Below are 19,431 nucleotides of genomic sequence, written 5' to 3' on the forward strand. Positions count from 1 at the left end.
TGAATTTTTAGGATACATATTAAAGGCAGAGTAAGAACTGTGCCCACAATGCTTCACACTTGATGGTCATATATCTACTACTCAAAGACATCATTCTTCTGAGTGACTGCATGTGGCTTGGGTCCTTATTTCAATATGCTGCCAAGTTTTTATGATATGACATTTGGAGGCATATGAAAAAACACCATTCATCATTAATCATCATCATCATCATCATCATAATAATAATAATAATAACAATAGTAATAATAGTAATAATAATAACAACAATAGATTCTTTATTCTGGAACCAAATATAACTGACAGTGTGTTCTGTTAGCTTTTCCTGGGCAGACAAACACTAATGTCCATTCATCCTGGGTTAGCATCAAGAGAACAGAAATGAAGGCCATTTCAATGAAGTCCAACTTGGAGAGAAGTGGGCATCTATGTTGCTTCTCACATACCCAGGAGACACTTTATTACAGCTTAGATGTCCTGACAAGGAAAGCCAACTGTAACTATACCACAGCCCAGATCTCAGATTAATGGAGCCCAAAGGACCATGTTATGACACAACAGTTTCATGAACACTTACAGTTAAAGAAGAAATTCATCAACCCATGCAAGATTGAAGTGTGTTGCCTGAACACACTGGTGGGGAGGTTTCAGCAAAGAGAAGTCTCTACTGTTCTCTGATGATACTCTTAGCATTTGTCCTGGTGGAAGTTAGAAGTTTGTGCTGACATGCCAAAATCATGAATAGCCTGCGGAACGGACTCATATGAGTTGGAGAAGATCTGAATTGTTGGCAAAGATTTGTCACGCTGCACACACTCACAGAGTTGGTATTCAGAATAAATCATTGGATGTTTTCTAAGGGCTAAGGGACTGTAAACTGTTTAAGAGCGTCGTAGGATTTCTCTCTAGCATGGACTGCCTTGTGTCGGGTAAGGCTGTAAAGACTGACAAAGGCTTTGCCACATTGCCCACACTTGTGCGGATTGTCTTCAGAGTGAAGATTTTGATGTCTTTTAAGGTCTGAAGAATAGGAAAAGACTTTGCCACACTCTTGGCACTGGTAGCGTTTCTCTCCTGTGTGAACTGCCTTGTGTCTATTAAGGGCTGATTGGTCACGAAAGGCTTTATGACATTCGTGACACGTGTATGGCTTATCTCCAGTGTGAATTATTTGGTGCTTCTTAAGGTCTAAAGTAGAGTAAAACATTTTCCCACATTCTTCGCACTTGTAAGATTTCTCCCCAGTGTGACGCAGTTTGTGCAGAGGAAGATATGAGGACAAACAAAAGGTTTTTCCACATTCTTCACATTTATGTGGTTTCTCTGTCATGTAAGATCTCTTGTGTGCAGAAAGTTCTGCATGAGTGCAAAAGATCTTGCCACATAGTCCACATATATAGGATCTCTCTCCAGTATGGATTCTCTCATGTCTCTTCAATTTTGAAGGAAAGGCAAACTTTTTGCCACACTCTTCACATTTGTGTTGGTTCTCTCCACCATGAACTATTTTGTGCTGAGTCAGGGAAGAATTAGTAGAAAAGACTTTCCCGCACTCTTCACACTTGTGTGGTTTCTCTCTAGAATGAACAGACCTGTGCTTTGTAATGGTGGAGAGCTTAGAAAACGCTCTGCCACACTCCCCACACTTAAAGGGATTGTTTTCAGAGTGAATTCTTCTGTGTATTTTAAGGTCTGAGGAATAGGAGAAAAGTTTGCCACATTCTTCACACTTGTAAGGTTTCTCTCCACTGTGAACTCTTTGATGTTTCTTAAGGAAGGAAGGGTCATAAAAAGCTCTGCCGCATTCTTCACACTTGTAGGGTCTCTCTCCAGAATGAATTCTTTGATGTTGCTTCAGCATTGAAGGGTAGTAAAACGATCTGCCACATTTTTCACACCTGAAGGGTTTTTCTCCAGTATGGTTTTTTTGATGGACAGAAAGCGTTGAACGAGTAGTAAAAGCCTTGTGACATTCTTCACACTTGTAGGGTTTTTCTCCAGTGTGAAGTCTCTGGTGTGTAGAAAGGGTTGATCGAGAACTAAAGACCTTACCACACTCTTCACACTTGTAGGGTTTCTCCCCTGGACGGCTTCTCTGGCTTTGAATACCTAGTGAGGTACCATCAAAGACTTTGGTATAATCGTTACAATCATTGGGTGTTGTTCCTGTTGAGCGAAAGCTGAGATATAATCAAAAGCTTAGCAACATCCTTCATACATATAATTCTTATCTTTAAAGTGGGGATGCCTACTCTTACATAATTAACTTAAATGAGATATTTCAATATATTTCAACACCCATAGGCAGTGAGTATAATTCAGAAAACAGAGTAAGTGGAAACATTTGTAATGAGAGCACAACCGAACAGAACATAGAAAGAACGGACAATGGCATATTATTCAGTTATATCGCTAAATAAGTTGTAACACTTAAAACTATGGAAACTCTTAAGAGCATTTTGCTAACAGAAATGAGCCCATTAAATAATATAGGCATTATATGGCTGGATAAATGAGATTATAAAGTAACCACACTTTATACCTCTAGAATGCTACATGTTCTGTTAGGGGTAAAATTGCACAATAAATGTCTTTTAAAAAAAATAATAAAGTAACCATACTTGCAAAGAAGATAAGACCAGGAGAAAAAAAAAGACCAGGAGAAATACACAATTTTTATCCTAAATAGAGAGCTTTATTTTGGAAGGCAAAAAGCATATGCTGCAAAACAAGTAGACTGTCCACAAACATTAAATAATGTATCTTAAGGATTTAGGATAGTATTTTACATTTTTTTTTGATGACATGAAAATATATACCTGAAGGTTATAAAGTTCTGAAAAAGCTTCATGTTTACCTGTAGGGGACGGGCTATATGGCCAATGTTCAGCCATCTTGCCAGAGCCTAGGTTCCTATTTCTCCAGCAGTCTGCCATTTACCAGAAACCAGCTGACCTTGTTGTGGTTCGGCAGTTAGATACCTGTTGCGGTTTATTGTGGGGGCTTGTCATTCTAAGACCCCTGAGCTACTCCTTTCTGGCAATAAACTAGCTTTTCCGGTAAGACTACTGGTAAGATCAGATTAAAGGCCAGCTGCCTGTGAGCAGCAGTTCCGGGAACTTTTTCCTGACTAACCAGATTTTCACAACTTCTTTTTCTCTCTGGAATTTCTCTCTTCTGCAATTATAGCAGCTGTAAAGGTAGACACCTGCTGGAGCATTCCAGAGTTAGGTATCCATAGCAACCCTTGCTTATGCAAATACCCATGCCTCTGTGCCTATAAAAACTCTGTGAAAGTTTTCAATAAACGGGGTTTGATCAGAATCCAGACTTGCCCCCTTCTTCATGTCTTGTGTTCTGTCCCTATACAGGAAAATTCTCCTCCTGAGGGTTAGCCGAACCCCGGCGGGCCAGGGCATTTACCTGTGAATAACAGGATTTCAACTGAATGCAACTTATCTGTTGATAACATTAACTTAATTTCTAAGAATTATTCATTTATTTATTCTTATATATTTTTATTTTATGTGCACTGGTGTTTTATCTGCATGCATATATCTACATGAGGCTGTCAGATCTGCTGGAGTTGGAGTTACAGACAGTTGTGAGCTGCCATGTGGATCCTCTGGAAGAGCAACCAATGCTCTTAACCACTGAGAGCCGTCACATCAGCCCCTATTCATTTATAATATTAAACAACCACTGGGAAATGAATGAGCGAGACAGTATACAAGGCACAAACATGTGAAACTTCTAGTTATACATGAAGTGGAAACACACAGTTTTCGTGTTCACAGAACTAGACTTCATAGGCATTTTTATCTTACACTGTCCAGATGTATTTTAAAATTGGATTTTCTACCTACATAAGTATATAGATTACATGTAGGCAAGTGCCATTGCACCCTGTCAAATTTTAACACAGAATATAAAGCTATAAAGTAAAGAGAAAGAATCTTGAATCTGCAGAATTCTGAGAGGCTATTGCTGAGCTGTTAAACACATTCTCCTGGTTGGGAACAGTTTTTCTTTTGACTACATGTCCCCAGAGTACATGCATTTTAAACCATTATTACTGAGTATATGATAGAAAAGTTGAGAAGATATGTTCATCATTCATAAAGAACTGATGAGGTGACTTTCATTAGCATGAATGTGCATGACATGAAAAGACCGTATGTGTGACGATACTGTCTTACACTGGTGTCACATCTTGGTCTTTAGAAATGTGCGCAATTTTCTGAAGTGCACAGTGTGAAGGCTGTTACTGAACTGCCCAGTGTGACTTCATTTTTGGCTGAGTTTTATCCAACTGCTGCCCCAGCTAACCAATCCTGCTGAGAAAATGCTACCCTACAGTGTCACCTGCACCTTTGGAAGAATCACTGCTTTACAACATAAAACACTGTTTGAATCAGTGGAAGAGAAACAGAAGTGCCAGCCAGCCCTCTGGCCTTCCTCTGGTGGGATGTAGTTTGGGATATGGCTTTATAATCCAGTCATGCCTCCCTTCAGGGAAGAGACTTCTTCCTGGTGTGACCTTTCTTTTCACATGGCATCTCCTACAGGTGCAACACTTGCAGGCATCTGCAAGTTTCTGCCAATCAAGGGACTCAGACACTGTCTGGGGCTCCCAGGCCTGGTGGATTAGCACAGCAGAGGCACCTCCTGAGATGTTCCAAGACATCACACCAGGGCCGATGGCCAGAGTGACTACAGTGTTTGCTAACAAGGAACATGTTCTTCCCAGGAGGTGGGTTTAGATGTTTCTGTCGGGTGTAGTTTCTGGTGGGGGATATGAATCCTGATGAGGTCTCCTTCTTGGACTCTCCCACTAAGAGTGAAGACAATGATGGCTGAAGTCCTCCTCAGAGACTTTTGGTGAAATGTTTGTCTTCTGTTTATTCCTGTGTCTAGTCTAGTTTCTGGTGATGAGGGTGAAGCCTGATAGGGGCTTCTCTCCCCAAAAAGCTTCCTCTAAGAATCAAGATGTTGATTGAAGAAGTACTGGATAAAATGTTTCTGTTAAACCCCAGTCTTAAGCCGGGCGGTGGTGGGGCACACCTTTAATCTCAGCATTTGGGAGGCAGAGGCAGGCAGGCGGATCGCTGTGAGTTCATGGCCATCCTGGTCTACAAAGTGAGTCCAGGACAGCCAAGTGTACACAGGGAAAGCTTGTCTCGAAAAACCAACAACAAAAACCAAAACAAATAAAAACAAACAAACAAATAAATAAAGCCCAGCCTTGTGTCATTTCCATGGATGCTGAATGAGTGACTGCATAGCCCACTTCATCTATGCTGTCCCAGCAGTTGTGTTGCCTTACTTTTTGTCCCTATCCCTGACCCTCCTTGCAGACCAGAGAATCAGGCCACTGTCTGAGCTCACTTTGGCTTCAAGGTAACTCAGACAGTGGCAGTTATCCGTTAACCCACTATTATATGAATAAAGAACACAGAAACCTGTTAGATTTTTAATTATCCTTAATACACGGGAGCTGGGCAGATAAAAGCCCCCAAGATGCTTTGCTGTGTCCCAGCTCCACATCCCTTGCCACTTGTTTTAATCACTCCTACCTGAGTGCTTCCCATTAGAAAATCCCCATAAATACTTCACGTGTTCTTCTTGGGTGGCTTCTGCTTCATCAGGCCAGTCCTCAGAGCAAGCCACTCTCGGCCACATGCTTCTGGTTCACGCTCACCCCTGGTGACATGATCCCCCCCCCTTGTGGTCCTTCTCTGACCTGCAAGCCTAAGAACCTTAGCTCCGCTTACCTCTGCCCAGTTCAGGCTGTAGGCAAGTTTGTTATCCAATCAGGAATAATTTGGGAGGCAAGGTTCACAAAAGTCGTTTTGGATACTTGTGAATTTGCTCATAAGACAGTAAAGAGCCCGGGGGTGGCGGGGTGGGGGAAGCAATTAACACTTGAGTACACAGTAGCTCCAAATCAATGACTACAAACATCAAAACCAGAAAATCTTTAAGTCATGTGACAGGAGGTCTGACTATGTTATATGGGGCTTATAGTGGATGACACATAAAGATAATATACTTAACAGGTAAAAATTCCTAAGGTTATGAAGATCTATTCATGTTAACAAAAACTGACCTAAATATGTCTGTCTAGTCACTGATGTCTTTGCTAACTTTGTTAAACTTTAGCCAGTTGGAGAAATTGAGTCATGAAAAGAACTATGTTGATAATTAATTAGACACCTTTTTTATTTTTACACATGTCTTCAAATAAAGGTCAATATTACTCTTCTCTCCACTGATTGTACTTAATGAAGATGATCTGTTTGCTTAATTCAGATTTTGTAAGGTTTGCCACAAAGGGGTGACGAGAGTGAGGTTACCAGTTTCTCCATGGACTGCATTTATGTTTAAAAGTTATTTTTTATAAAACACCTTCAGATCAAATATCTGTAGGATTCAAATTTTTAACAGGGATAAATTATGTTCATTTATAAGTGCCTAATCTTAGAAGACTCACTAATTTACTGTAAACTGTTAGAAAAAAGGATAATTAAGATGCAATAGTTAATGACTGATTAAATATCCTAAATGTTATAACTCATGATTGTCTCCCTGATGTAGGTAGTTTGTTTTATTCATGTGTAATAAAATAAATGTATACATTAAATAAATAAATAAATAAATAAATAAATATCCTTAACGTGACCAAATATCTGTAACCATGCCAAATACAAATGCAATTCATTTGAAGATACAATATTGGAGGGAAACCCCAATTTATACCTTCCATTATATGGGCTATGTACTAGTTATTCAAGTTAAGCCTAAACCAGGTAACAAAAAAATTTAAGTCAAGTTAGTAATTGAAATTGAATGCTCAAATAGAAAGTGTTAAATCTATGCTACACTACACTTGCATGACAGGACATACTCAGGATCAGATAGCACACTTACCCTCCAATGGGACACAGACCTACCAGAGTAACTGGCACGCTACTCATCACAGGATAAGGATGCAGGGGAATAGGACTTGCCAGCATCTGCTGCTCCTGTCTCCCTGTAGCCTGTAAGCCAGACCAGAACTCCTAGTCCTTATCTGCAGGGAGGATGACTTACTCCTCATGTCTCCCAAGACAGGGGGATGGATTCTGTCAACTGAGATGACCTTTGCCTCAGCACCCACAGCTTGAATGTCCCAAGCAATGGAGCCACTCACTGCAGTCACCCTGCACTCAGTGTCTCCTGAACTGATAGCTGAGGAGACTGGGCACAGGGGAACTTGTACCTGAGCCTGGCACTCAACAGCTACGGGAAGTACAAGCTACCCATAACGGCCGTACCCTGTCCCTGCCTTTGACTTCTCCTCTTAACAAAGCTAATCCCTGAGCGGAGAGGTCAGTGGCTGATTCTGTAAGCATCTCAGCAAAGCATGAGACACTATCCAACAGCGGCTCTGCCACAGCGCCAGCCAGCACAGCAGGCTGAACTATGGGCTCATTTCAACTAAGTGGCCTATGGAGCCACCATAGCCAGGTAAAGAGAGCAATACAGTCTGAGGAGGAGGAGGAGATGGGGACTGTGAAAGGTCACCCAGAGCAGTCAAGTCTCTTTAATTCACCTTCCAGAGACAACTGGACCAGCCCCTCAACCCTGCTCCTATTATAAAACAGGAAGCCAGTGGATATATACACACTTGGAAGAAGTTTAAAGAAGCCAACAGGAGACACTTAGAAGGGACCATGAGGTCCCTTCCTCCCTTTGGACTCCCATAATCTTTCCTTCAGGGCCAGCCATGATGGTAACCAAGGACTGTATTTTGAAACAAAACACTATTCTAGTTCTGTTATATCTAGGAATATCAAGTTTGTCAATAAAATTATCTCTTTTTTTTTAAAAAAATAACTTATTCCAGGGAATATCCAAAGAACAGTTAGTTCTTATAGATGAATTATTGTTTTGAAAAACAAAATAAAAACCAAACGAAAAAACTAGTCTTAAAATTCTGTAAAAGACCAAAATCTACTAACTGCCATTAAAGAGATGTCAACAATTTCTGTTATCGTAGCTGGTTTGGTAGGGATCCAAGGTTGAACATCTTACAGGCGTCACAGGACCTTTCATCCCAATGGTGTGGCTATACATGATTACCTGGGTGTATAACTTCATTGAAAAAGAAAACATCCTCTGCTTAGTCAATGGACTTAGGGCCAATACAACATCTCCTAAAAGAGATCAATTCTTTGACCCTTTCTTAAGATCAATGGAGAATGAATGGTCCAAAGTGACTCCAGTTTGTCTGAATTTAATCCAACTGCTCTTCACCCCCAAACCATTTTAATCAACAGAACTTAAACTATTGACCGTTCTGCCCCTGCCTGCCTCTGTGTGATGGAATTGTGGGTTTGGCCGACAAACCTTGTTATGCTCACCTTGGTAAAGAGATCTTTCTGGCATGAGCTTGCTCTCAACCCTAGCAAATAAATGACATAATCCGACCTCCATTGAGTGGCATTTCCCTGAGTTTTAACACTACACTGGAGACCCAACCCAAAAAAAAAAAAAAACAAAAACAAAAAAAAAAACCTTGGGAGTCACTGTTAATACAAGCACAGCTCGCTGTTGAGGGAACACAAGGCTTAAGAGATTTAACCCACCATAAATGTCTGAGAGATGTGCTTCCTTAACATCAAAGACAGGAAGGAGAGACCTAAAGAATTACTCCCTGTTGGCATCGTTTCAAGGCACATGGGAAAGCCTGCCTTTGTGTTGGATCTCTGCACCTCAACTCTGTTGCTGACCCTCTTGTGCCTACAGACCTGAATGCACAGTGGCTGCCTCTCGTCTCCTCACACCTGTAGGGCCTTGTTTTTGCTCCAGAAATGTCACCAGGTATGGCTTAGAGACAGTAAGACCTGTTTGGAGAAAAAGGGAATAAGATTGTTTAAATGTTCTCCTTCTGGAGATTGGCATGTCCCTTCCAGTACAGGGTTTATAAGGAAAGAGATGATATAATAAATGATTGCAGACAAATAGTGGCTTAAATGGTTTTGTGAGGCCTGTGGAACAACATTTCTGAAAAGGAACTCCATTTCAAGGGGAAATGACCTGGGCATTTACTCCAGTTTCAAAAAAAAAAAATACCCACAAAAATGTGCTTCAACTACTCACCTGTGATAATGATTAATTAGCAAATACCTGGAGATTACACATGGCCCAGATGTTCCACTCAACAACTGCTGGCCACCAACGTCTGGCAACATTCAACCATCATCGCTAGCAAAGGCTAAACAGTAAACACCTAGAGATTACCCAGGTGTTCTTTTCAATAGGTTGGATAAAACAATTACAGTTTGGCCCACCAAATCTTAGATATGGCTAAGGTTCAAGGGTTTTGACCACAGAGAGGATCTTGAGAGAGATGGGACAGAGGAAGGAGGAGGAGCATCACCAAGGGGTAGGAAAAGAGCCACGTGCGCTCAGAGGAGGAACTCTGGAGTTCCTCATAGAAAGAGAGGGAGAACATTAGCAAGTGTTTTGGGAATGTGGATGGAGGTAGCCCGAATAGAAATTATTAGAAGCAGATGGAATGGGATGGAGAACGGGAGCTATTGCAGGTTAGCATAGGAGGTAATAACTGCCTTGGCCTGGGTAAAGGCTTATTCTTTTTTTTTTTTAAGATTTATTTATTTATTATGTATACAGTGTTCTTCCTGCACACCTGCACACCAGATCACATTATAGATGGTGGTGAGCCACCATGTGGTGGCTGGGAATTGAACTCAGGACCTTTGGAAGAACAGCCAGTGCTCTTATCAGGACCTTTGGAAGAACAGCCAGTGCTCTTATCCTCTGAGCCATCTCTCCAGCCCAAGGCTTATTCTTAAATACATCAGGTATCTGCATTTTCATTGATTGTTAGTGGGTTAGAAAATACCACCCATCATAACTATAGCCTAATAATAAGTATTTATTAGGCCATACTTCTAAATTAACCACAACAGACGTGAAACTCGCTGTTGGAAAGCACAATCTTCCATGAGATATTATAGAAAGTGAGGAAGCTACAAGTTGAGAGTGAAAAAAGGATATACTGTAGATGCGCTCCTCACCCAGGTACGCAAGGTGGCTGTAAGTCTCCAGCATCACGTCCCTGTACAGACTCCACTGAGCAGGCTCCAGGCATTCCCACTCTTCCGGAGAGAAATCAATGGCCACATCCCAGAAGGACAGCATTTCCTGAAACAAAGACCAATGAGTGATATCACACTTTTAATTAATTAAAACCACTAATAACCATACAAATACCAACATGTACTGGTCTGGCTACATCTCCTGTCAACGTGACACTAGCTAGGGTCATGTGAGAAGAGAAGCATCATCGAGAAACTGTCTCCATGAGACTGTCCCATGGGGAATCCTGTGGCATTTCCTTAACTAGTGACTGATATGGGCAGGTGGTTCTAGGTGGTATAGGAATGCTGAAGAATCTGTATTAGTGCCATATGCTTGTATTATACATGCACACTACATACATACACATACATGCATGCACATACATACACACACATTTCTCACAGGAAAAAGTCATGGTGCCGGCAAAAGAATTTCTCAACACTTAATATGCACAATCATGAATGTGAAATAAAATAAAGAAAATACAGATTCTGATGCAATGGCTCTCGCTAAAGTCTTAGTTTCTGAATTTGTACAGAACGCAGTGGTTATGCAAATAACAGTGACAAGAGACAGGAGATGAAGGAGGCAACGAGGAGAACAATACAGGAAGAACTCACAGAAAAAAATATATTTTTGAGAAAATCAGCAAGTATAGGACTAACCCCACTATTTGAGAATTTAAAATAGAACAGATATCACCCCGATCTTCAGTCATTTTCCCTTCCCATCTTTTTCTCTGACGGGTATTGATTGATGTGTTTGTGATATTCATAGAACATGTTTTGCATACATGACACCTGGATATCAGTGTGCAGTGGCTAAGAAATATAACTTCTGATGCTACCACTTTCTTATTTCATGATTTTCTAATTTAAGAATTTAATGTTTTTCATATTTTATTGAATAAGGTCCCTGGATGACCTATGAGCATGGTCCTGCATTATTTTATTATTACATGAAAATTATCACCTACTTAAGTATTAATGGAGTATTTTGTAATGTCATGGGTAAGCTTTGGATCGTCTTTCTCAGTTTTGGTACACTCATCTCCTTAAAACATTATGTTCCATGCTTCTGAAATGTACACTACATATCGCTTACACACAGTCAGCATTCGGACCAGGACTGTGAAATTGGTTGCCCTCTTATCACACTGTTCCTGAGCACCTATTGCTCTGTGTGACTCCAGCTGCAGCTTCCCGATGGTGCTGGCTAATGAGGATCACAACTCTTTATATTGAACATATCAATGACATCATGGGACTTATCTATCATTGCCTGAAATGATTTCCAGTTTCACTCATATTTTCACAACTGACAAGACTGGCTTGTCTTTCTGAAAAACTGTTGCATAATTGCACTGTCTCCCCTCCTCATCTCAATGGCCTTTATGGCCCCCAGTACTCCATCTCAAATGTATGCATATTTTCTAATTATTATTGTTACCTATGTATATACATATAACTATATAAATATGAATGACTGATCCTCTTCAGCGTTGCTTGTACATATGGTTTGAGGACTGACCCCTTTGCACTGGATGAACAGTGAGTGGGTTCTTCCTGGGAGTAGACTAATTCTCCCTCTTAGCAGGGCTTAGGTGCATGCCACTTAAGAATGAGGTCTTTATGAATGACGTCACGTGAGATTCCTATCCATGGCATCGTGTCTATTAATGGTATTATTCAGGCATTCCTATGTTGGGGTATCACTTGCAATGCGTCTTCTAGTGCTACGACTACTCATCCTTAGCAGGAGGCTGCCAGGTCAGAGTCAGATGATTGTGTCTGAGGTGCATGGAGTGTTCAGCACCAGAAGGGAGGAGTGATGCTCACAGACTTCGGTGCAGCATCTCTATGAGAATGATGACAGAAAATGTCTTAATACAGGGCAGAGGTAAGCAGCGATGAGAGGACCAACACATTTTCAAGACACAGGCAGACTGGAGAAATTTGGTGAGTGAAACACCCTCTCATTTCTCAAGGGCATAGCAGCTGAACTGTGGTGAAAGCATCTCTGTAGCTAGTAGGGGGGAAAAACCCCCACAGGTTCCACTTTAAAAGACAAAATACAATGAGAAGGCCAAGAGGAGGGAAAATTGATCACCACAGAGAACAGTAAGAGCCCAGAGCAGAGTGAAGATGGAAAACATTGTTCACTTAGAGAACTAGAGCAAGTTCCCAACGGAGAACGGCAAGTATCACTCCCTAATAGTGCCTCCCAAGGGGACACTATTCATGTGGAAACATATCTGCTGCAGTCTTGGAGCCATTCTCCTGTAAGATGCTATGGGTGGTGGACAATAGACCTGTGAACAAAAATATCAGGAGGGATTTTAGGTAAAAATATTCAGGGTCATTAGAGACTTGCAAAATTCACTTTTTATGGGGGGAATAAATGTAAATAATGTTTGACCTGAGGCAGGCACACTGTTATTCATTAAATTGCTGCATATTATGACTATAATTGGGAGTGTATATCTGTACTCCACTTGAATGCAGACCGGTCCCAGGGGCAAGCCTAGAGTAATAAAATGGACAGAGTAGACACATTAAGAACTTTTGCATCTCCTGTCAGTGCCCCTCAGAGACATCTTTTCAGAGAAGGCAGACAAAAATCAAGACAGGTAGGACATTGGTGGGAAGTCAACATGAGGTGCAGAGAGGAATGGATTCCTGATCAGGTTCCAAACAACAGTGACCCCTCTACTCAAAACCAGCCTATCCGAAGATTACATAACATAGTGCCTAGAATACTCAACACACACCTCAAAGCAGCAACTTCTACGTCTTTGTCCTAGCTCTATACTTACATACACGAAGCATGCAATAATCACTAATTTTTGCTTTAAGTCACCACATTTTGAAATACTATGGTCCAGAGAATGGAAGTTGAAACATGAAAAAATATGGGAGACCAAATGTAATATCCTTTTTGGAAAACATGAATTATATAATTAGAATTCTCATTTCAAAATAAAAACCTCATGATTTTCTCTGTACATTAGATGCTTAGATGAACTTGTGACTTTTAAAGTGTCCATATATTTTCCTGAGTCTTAAAGCACCAGTACATAGAGGGTGTCCAGTACAGAGTGGGGGCCTGCACTCTCTACAGCTGACCTACTATTACATAGGTGCTAGAAAGACAAGAACAGCGGAATGCTGTGCAGACTTGAAGAGAATTGTCAGGGCAACCAGACACCTTTCAACTCAAGATATGTCACTGAGATGTGACTGCATGTGAGAATGACTAAGGAGGACAGACACATTCACAACAGTAAATGACAACACAATGAAACCCTGTGCTGCTCAGGTTTACTCCTTGCATTCGCTTTTGACTCCTGATCAAATCTGTTGTAATTTCTCTCCATGGCCTCTGATGTAAACACACACACCGGCAGGGTCTGAATGTCGTCACCTGGCACACCTCCTCTCCACAGTTCTCCAGATCTGACATGTCTGACACAGCAGGGCTCATGCCTGCGCTGTAACAAGTAACTGCTTCCCTCATGCTCACACTAGAACACAACGAAAGAAACCTGGGAGCAGCGAGAGGACCACACACCGAGGGGAGCTGGACTCACACCTGGAGAAGAGGAAGGTGTTGGAGGTTGGTCTGATGTATTTTTATGTTAATTAATAAAAAGCCATCCCACCTGGGCAGGGCAGGTGAAATAGGTGTGGCTAAGGTTCCTGGGCTCAGAGAGACAGAGAGGATCCTGGGAGAAGAAAAAGAGAGACCAGAGGAGAAGGGAAGAGAGGAAGGCCACCACGGGTTAGATGGAAGAGAAGCACGTGGCCGGCATGGATGGAGACTTGCCCCAGATAAAGAACACTAGAAAGTATTTGGGATTACAGACAGGAGGTGGCTTGGTAGGAATTATTAGAAACAGATGGCATAGGATTGGGGGGCAGGTATGTGATACCTGCCCCACTGTGGGAAGCAGTTTAGGGGATTAATGTCTGCCCTGTCCCAGGTTAACTAAGGCTATTTTAAAATATAGCTGGTGTTTGTGTTTTGATTGATTGCTAGTGGGTTTTATTGGCGTAATAATAATTATAGGCCTGATAATAAATGATTGTTAGGCCATTACTGATACATAAAAACAACAGGAAGGGATCCCACATTAGCAGTTGGCTTCACTGGCTGGAGATGGCGGTACCCACGGGAAGGACAGGGAGGAAGTGGTTTGTGCTGACTGTAAGAAGCATCTGCACACAGCTGGACAGGGACAGGGAAGGCATCCCAACTGCAGCTGCAGCAGAAGATAGGAATGCAAACCACCATGGCCTACATCAGTCAGGAACTGCAGAAAGGAGCTGAAGAATAATGGAGTCTCGGGGGAGATATGAAAGCAGCAAACTGGAAGAATTCAGTGAGACCAGAGGAAAGCATCGCCAAGTCATGACTAAATATAACACAAATTACTGTCCAGAAGGAATGAACATTTGCTACAAATAGGAGGAAGATTCAAGCAAGGGAAAGAGGAGATTTCTTCTGCACATAGTGAATGCAAACAAGTATGTAATCACCAGAATGTAATTTTTTAAAAACAAAAACAAGTTAGTGAAAAGTTTAAATTACATTTGGAATGAGTTAAGCACACATGGCCTTAAGTCAGCAGTGTTGATTACATGGATTTGTCATGGATCTCATTGTAAGATATGAGAGGACCCATAAAAACTATTTCTCATGTCCATCCTGTAAGGTTAAGTGTTTGCTGATGCAGGCTCAAGAAGCCTAGGCTGGCCTTGGATTTTCTGTGAAGCAAGGAAGGACCAGAGGATCCTGCCTCACAGATGCAGATGACAGGGATGCTCCTCACAGTAAGGCTGCAGTTTCTTTCCTATCACAGGTCTGGTTATTTTAAATGTGGTGACTACACACACAGGTCTATGAGTTCTTCGTCACCCTGCTGATCTGAGACGAAGCCTGGCAGCCTAAAACAAGGACATGTGAACCCTGTTCAACAATTTCAAGGCCAGAACAAGACATACTGACAAAAGCGTTGTGGGCCAAGCAGACATCCTGACTTTTTTTTTTTTTTTTTTTTTAACAATTACTCAGCCCTAAATTGGGGATGGAGAACCCAGCCCTCAAGGTGAAGCTGGGTTCAGCTTTCCTGGTCCCTATTCCTCTTTGCTGTGGGTCTTTCCCTTGGTATGTGTGTAGGCAAAGCTTTTCTATAGATGCTGATTCTGGCAGCTCTGTCTGCTAAGTTTCAGAGTTTCCAACATGAGACCTGTTGTGCCTCAGATTTTCCTCTGTAAATTCTCAACTAGCAGAGAAAATTAACACAATCAACGGGACAAGGTCGTTCTAAAAATCCAGCTACAGAACACGGGAGGGACAGAAAGCCCATGTGCTCTGAAGGTACTGAGGAATCTGACAGCATCCATGTGAGAATGGGGCAGCTACTGAAGCATGCTTCCCAGCAAAGCAGTTCAGTGAGCTCCCTGCACCTCCTCAGGATCAGGTAGTCAGCTGACCACCATTCGCTGGCAATCCTGGACCTTGCACTGGCATCTGTCCCCCACTACCAGGCAGCGTTGGTTCCCAGAAGCCCAAGGTGGACTACTCGGGCTGCATGGAGCTTCTGAGGAAACCCTCACTAAGGGCACAATCCCATCCCCCTTCCCCCAGCCATCTCGTGTGTCCCAGCCACTGCAGCACAGCACTTCCGAGCAGCTTCTTCTGCCCTCCCACCCAGCCCAGGTCCGCTCTTTCCAAGACCCACCCCGTACCCCACACCGTGCACCCTGCACCCCGCACCCCGCACAGTGCCTCAGTCTGAGCTGCTCCCTGGACCGACCTCCATGTCAGAGACGCGACAGGAAAGCACAGCAGGGCAGGACTCAGCCAACTTTGAGGAAGACACACTTACACAAAACGAAAGCTAAATTAGGATTTCCTGGACGGCTCCCCTCCGCCCCCCGCCCCCCTCCCCGTTACCACCAACGTTAGTCTCGTGGACTACATATCCCAGTTATCTGTGCGAGAATATTTCCGGAAATACATGCTGTGTCCTTCTCGGTGTTATCTTCACTTGCTATTTAGCCTAGGTTAAAACACTGGACTCTAATGTAGACTCCGAATACTCAGTACTACAAATAAATAACAAATACATAAAACTTCTTCTTCTGTACTGATACTTTGTGAGCCATACATGGATCAGACTCCACTGCTCAAAAAACCGTTTTTTGTGTCCATATACTGTGGTAAGTTGGTCAGGGACGCAGTGTTTATTTAAATCACTGAACAAAGTTAAAAGCCCAGCTCTCTGACATTTACTTGCAAAGAACTCCCATAATCCATCTCAGGATTTTTTTTTCCCACCTGTCCTTAAGTCCCTTGAAAATTTTCAAATGTTAATATATGTGAGTTTTAGTGTGAGCTCTATTAGAATTTTACCAGTCTCCACCTGACTGTTTACAAACTCAGGTACATATATATACCACTAGGCATGGTATTTTTGTTATTTTCCTCTGTTTGTATTCCAAACGGAAGGACACAGCTCTGGTAATGCCCACTCACCCATTATCCAATGCTGGGATTGGCCCTGCAGAGGTCTTACCTGTCTAGTTCAATTTCCTCTGTCTTCTCTGATACTGAAATTGTTCCAATGTGACAGTAAATTTTAAAAGTCGTGGCAATTGCCTTGAACTTACCTCAGTTCTTCAAAAATCAGGTCACGGAAATGGTTGTTTCTAAAATAAAAAGATACCAGAATCCTCAAATGAGTTTATTTAATTTGACAATCAAATACCTTAAAATACGCCATACCCTCTACCTTGGAAGCCTCTGAGAGTTACTAGGAAAGGCAGTCCATTTTTCTACATCTCCGTAGGCTTTGCTTGTCAAAAGAGAGTCAACGCATAGAGTCTCTTCACCTTGTGATTTAAACATTTGCGTCTTCCATAGTGCTTACAAGGTTCCTGCTTCAACACGCCACGGAGCAGTAGAAACCCGCCTACTCCAGAGGAGAGGAATGGCCATCTAACAAGGAAAGACAAGGACAAGGTAGACAGAAATGTAGTGGGAAAACCCAAATCCTACATCACATGCATTGCATCTGACGTTGCTGAAAAAAAAAAAAATCTGGCTTCCAAAGAAGTGTCAATACAAGCTTCCATCTCTGCGGTCTGAAGCACAGATGGCCCCCCGGGTGGTGTTTGCTAAGGCTCTACCATGAGTATATATAGTGGGGGCTCATGCAGTGTGACCCCCGCAAGGACTGTTAGGAGGGACACTGGATATCCCACCAATTGCGTGGTGAAGTAGTTCTCTTTAATCATGCTGCAAAGCTCCTTGATGACCTACACGTTGCACTTTGGTGGCTCCAAAGCCAGGACCGTGAGGTGATTGCTGTCAAGTCCTGCTTCATACTTGGGATAGGGCCGGACCCTATAGGAGTTTCATTTGTCTCTGGATGCTGACCCTGGATAGATTTTCCTAGAGGTGTAGTTTTGAGCATATATTTACAAATACCTAGGTCTTACAGCTAGGCTCATTCCCTGGATAGCTCATAACTTAATAGCCTATTTATTCTTTTTTAAAAAACATTTAATTTTTATTTATACAGTCTTCTGCCCACACGCCAGAAGAGGGCACCAGATCTCATTATCGATGTCCATGAGCCACCATGTGGTCACTGGGAATTGAACTCAGGACCTTTGGAAGAACAGACAGTGCTCTTCACCTCTGAGCCATCTCTCCAGCCCTAGCCTATTTATTCTTATCTAAGTTCTGCCATGTGGCTGGTGACCTCTGCTCAGGTACCATGCATCTGCCCTCTTTTATATTTTCCTGGGCAAATTTCCCATGCCTAGCTCTATCCCAGAATCCTTTCTGCCTAGCAAATGTCCCACCTTCTATTCTCCCCTTCTCTATAGGTCATGGATTCTTTTATTGATAGGTGATGCATCCATACAATACACAAGATATACCTTCTACACTGGGGTGCAGGGAAAAAAGCATGCATTTACAAGGGTAGGATTTAAAGCTTAGACCCTTTCTTTTCCATCTACTCTAGAGATTTATTCAGTTCTCTGTATTCTATAGAATCTATGACATTTACATGTAAATAAACTATTCTTTCTATCAAATCAATTATAGAAAATATATGATGTGTTACATTTTGTTTTAACTTTTACTCACCAAGCTCATCTCCTTGCCTAACTTTAATAATGATGGATACCAAGGGACCAAATCAGAGGTGACAACTGTGTATACAGAAGGGAGGACAAGGAGGGTGAGGAGGCCACTGCTCATCTTTCCTCGGTTGTACTTATGGCAAAGCCAAGTGGAAGATGCACAGGGGTCTGGCAGCAGCTCATCTCTTGGCACCATCCCTGTCTCTCTCCTGATGTCACACTGAGGCAGGACTCCTTAGTCCTAAGTATCTGAGCCTTTCTGGTAATCTTGTCTCTTGTACCCTCATAATAATTTCCCAGGAAGATATTGTCCCTCAGTAGATTTTATGGCAGCCAGTCATATGCTATAGTCACTGCTAAAACAAGTCAAATTTGGATATGTCCAAAACCAATAGGGTTTAAAATGGTATTTATTTTTGGGAGAATATACATGTATATTGTGTGTTTTATTTGAATCTACTCCACATTTCTTCACCTTAAATTACTTTGTTACTTTAATAACAATTTCCACTCCAATGTCTTGAGCTTTTTCTTTTTTTAATTTATTCATTCCACTTAGTGCTCCCGGTATGTGTAGGGGTGTGGGACAATTGACTAGAACTGTAAGTCTCTCAGGTTGACTGTCTCCATCAAGAGCCATAGTTTTTCCACTCGGGATGAGACATAACGAGGCCCTTAGGCATCCACGGCTTTGCATGGCTGGTTTTGGTTTGTGCAGATGTTGTCCACATAGTACTAATCACAGTGTGATTATGAATGAAATGGTCCTGACATTTCTAGCAAATGCTGTTTCACTGTCACCACCCACTACATCCTGCTCTGACCACCGTTCTCCCTCTTCTCCCTCAGAAATCCCTGAGTGTGGCATTCGCAGTGTGACGTAGGTGTGCCATTCAGATCCGTGCTCTCTATAGGGTATGATTCTCCACACTTCAACAAATTGTGAGTCTATGTATTAGTCTCCATCTACCACACAATTAAATTTTCTGTAGGTTGTTAGGAAGTGCCTGACTCTGTGGATATAAAGATAAGGACTTGGGTTCGCTTAGTTACCACTCATAAGAATAACAGCATTAGGTTCTCCCGAGGGAGATCTGATTAGCATCACCAACCCCTAGTTACA

General features: G+C 42.1%; 1 protein-coding gene across 1 annotated transcript; it reads right to left on the minus strand.

Annotated features, from left to right (window-relative positions):
• Positions 1-252: 252 nt before the first annotated feature.
• LOC311598064 (uncharacterized protein) lies at positions 253-16,075 on the minus strand. The gene is made up of 4 exons (XM_084782870.1): positions 15,968-16,075; positions 10,086-10,212; positions 8,793-8,888; positions 253-2,166 (listed from the first exon to the last, which is right to left on the minus strand). The coding sequence occupies exons 1-4, from the start codon at positions 15,971-15,973 to the stop codon at positions 863-865; spliced, it is 1,533 nt and encodes a 510-aa protein (XP_084638996.1). The 5' UTR covers positions 15,974-16,075; the 3' UTR covers positions 253-862.
• Between the last annotated feature and the right edge of the window lie 3,356 nt (positions 16,076-19,431).

This window comes from Acomys minous (genome assembly GCF_964271855.1).
Source record: "Acomys minous genome assembly, chromosome: 5".
Lineage (NCBI taxonomy): Eukaryota > Metazoa > Chordata > Mammalia > Rodentia > Muridae > Acomys > Acomys minous.